Below are 2,195 nucleotides of genomic sequence, written 5' to 3' on the forward strand. Positions count from 1 at the left end.
AAAACCATTTTTTAAAAATTTATTTAGTACCATTGCAAAGACAATCTCTATTTATTCAACATATATAATGAATGTGAGTATTAGGTCATGTATTTTGGTGTCTGCAAAAGTAAGTGACAATACTTCCACCTTTTCTGTAGAATGACCCAGCTCTCTCCCAGCAGCAAACTTTACTCGACCTCTGACCTCTGAGTCATATTTCATCCTGACTGTCAGGTTTTATTCCCACTCTGTTTTGTCAGACGTGCAACAATGCACGGTGCAAATAAACCTCTCCGAGCTGTTGTTTTATGATATTATCATTATTATTTTTGTGTAATTGTTTATGCAAGTCAGTGTGTGTCGAAGGGCTGCGACTAATAACTATTTTCTTTAACCGGTTTATTTGCAGATTTCGGTTTTAAAATGAATTTTTTGTGTTTCAGAAAAAAAAGGTCTATCAAGTTTTTCCATTCCAGAAGTATCCTATAATACATGTTCATAGTAGTTTAGGTTGGTCTTTTACTATGAATACTAAATTATTCTGTGTATTTATAGAGTTTATTTGATAAGGATACTCTATAGATATATATCCCTCACTTTTGATATGAACATATTTACTGTTTATATTTATTTTAAAGCATTTTTGAATGCCTCGTTTACATGCTGCTGTGACAACATGTTTTCTAATGTAATGCATAGAAAAACAGGATATCTCTATATTTGAGGGGCTGAAAAACTGCATTTTCTGATTCTTTTGGCCAGAAAATCACATGTGTTTCTGTTGGACTAATTGTCGCCCCAATTGTGAAGCCATGTTCAGACTCCTTAGTCACGGAGGTCAGAGGTCGCGCCATTGCCTCTCAGTTCAGCGCAGATATGATCACCATCGAGCCGTCATGGCTATCCGCCGCGAGGACATCAACCCCTGGGAGAGGAGGGCGCCGCTCGCACCGAAACACGTCAAAGAGCTGACCAACGCCGGAGTCAAAGTGCTGCTGCAGCCGTCCAATCGGAGAGCAATACACGAGAAGGTGAGAATTATGATACTCTATCCGCGAGAAGGTGAGCAGAAACACGGAGGCAACGTCCTTTAAAATGACACCTGGTTCAGTCTGCTATATTACTCTGGAGTCAGGAGTATATAACTGACATGTACGCTTTATTATGCTTAAATCATTATAGAACATTGCAATATTATTACCATTAATTATTATTTATTTTAATATATTACACGTTTAGAAGGCAATGCAGGCTTATTTATATAGCACCTTTCAACACAAGGCAATTCAAAGTGCTTTACAAAAATAAAATGTCATCTACTTTGAGGAAATAGGTGATCTGTCGGCCTCCATTCTCCTTTTATATATCATTCCATTTGTTTTTAATTTCATTTAAATATTTATTTATGCTCTAACATTTCCCCCTGTGGATCAAATTATCACTTTTAGTTTATTTAATTGTCTTAAATGCAACTGTATATACGTTTGAGTGCTTCTTGGAGCTTGTTTTTTACCCTTTCTTTGTTTCCAGTACTACTTGAGGGCGGGTGCCGTGGTGCAGGAGGATCTTTCCGAGGCGTCTCTGATCATCGGGGTGAAACGACCCCCCGAGGAGAAGATTATCCCCAGGAAGACGTACGCTTTCTTCTCCCACACCATCAAAGCTCAGGAGGCCAACATGGGGCTGCTGGAGGACCTGCTGAGCAAGGTGAGGGTCTCCAAACATCCAGAAAAAGGGTCTCCAAACATCTAGAAAAGGGTCTCCAAACATCCAGAAAAAGGGTCTCCAAACATCCAGAACAAGGGTCTCCAAACATCTAGAAAAGGGTCTCCAAACATCCAGAAAAAGGGTCTCCAAACATCCAGAAAAGGGTCTCCAAACATCTAGAAAAGGGTCTCCAAACATCCAGAAAAGGGTCTCCAAACATCCAGAAAAAGGGTCTCCAAGCATCTAGAAAAAGGGTCTCCAAACATCCTGAAAAAGGGTCTCCAAGCATCTAGAAAAAGGGTCTCCAAACATCCAGAAAAAGGGTCTCCGAACATCTAGAACAAGGGTCTCCAAACATCCAGAAAAAGGGTCTCCTAACATCTAGAAAAAGGGTCTCCAAACATCCAGAAAAAGGGTCTCCAAACATCTAGAACAAGGGTCTCCAAACATCCAGAAAAAGGGTCTCCAAACATCTAGAACAAGGGTCTTCGAAAATCTAGAAAAAG

The 2,195-nt window shown here is 39.8% G+C and overlaps 1 protein-coding gene across 1 annotated transcript; it reads left to right on the forward strand.

Annotated features, from left to right (window-relative positions):
• Positions 1–795: 795 nt before the first annotated feature.
• Positions 796–1,734, forward strand: LOC104957336 (alpha-aminoadipic semialdehyde synthase, mitochondrial-like). The gene is made up of 2 exons (XM_010784957.1): positions 796–1,013; positions 1,513–1,734. Exons 1-2 carry the CDS (start codon positions 879–881, stop codon positions 1,732–1,734), a joined length of 357 nt encoding a protein of 118 aa, XP_010783259.1. The 5' UTR covers positions 796–878.
• The last annotated feature ends 461 nt before the right edge of the window (positions 1,735–2,195 follow it).

The sequence above is a fragment of the Notothenia coriiceps genome, unplaced genomic scaffold (assembly GCF_000735185.1).
Source record: "Notothenia coriiceps isolate Sejong01 unplaced genomic scaffold, NC01 NC01_scaffold00026787, whole genome shotgun sequence".
In the NCBI taxonomy this organism is placed as follows: Eukaryota; Metazoa; Chordata; class Actinopteri; order Perciformes; family Nototheniidae; genus Notothenia; species Notothenia coriiceps.

Bases quoted from the DNA above. Each gene is read 5' to 3' on its own strand.
- LOC104957336 (XM_010784957.1), top strand. From the start codon at position 879: ATGGCTATCCGCCGCGAGGACATCAACCCCTGGGAGAGGAGGGCGCCG. The intron at 1,014-1,512 runs GTGAGAATTATG...CTTTGTTTCCAG, and splicing joins GGAGAGCAATACACGAGAAG to TACTACTTGAGGGCGGGTGC.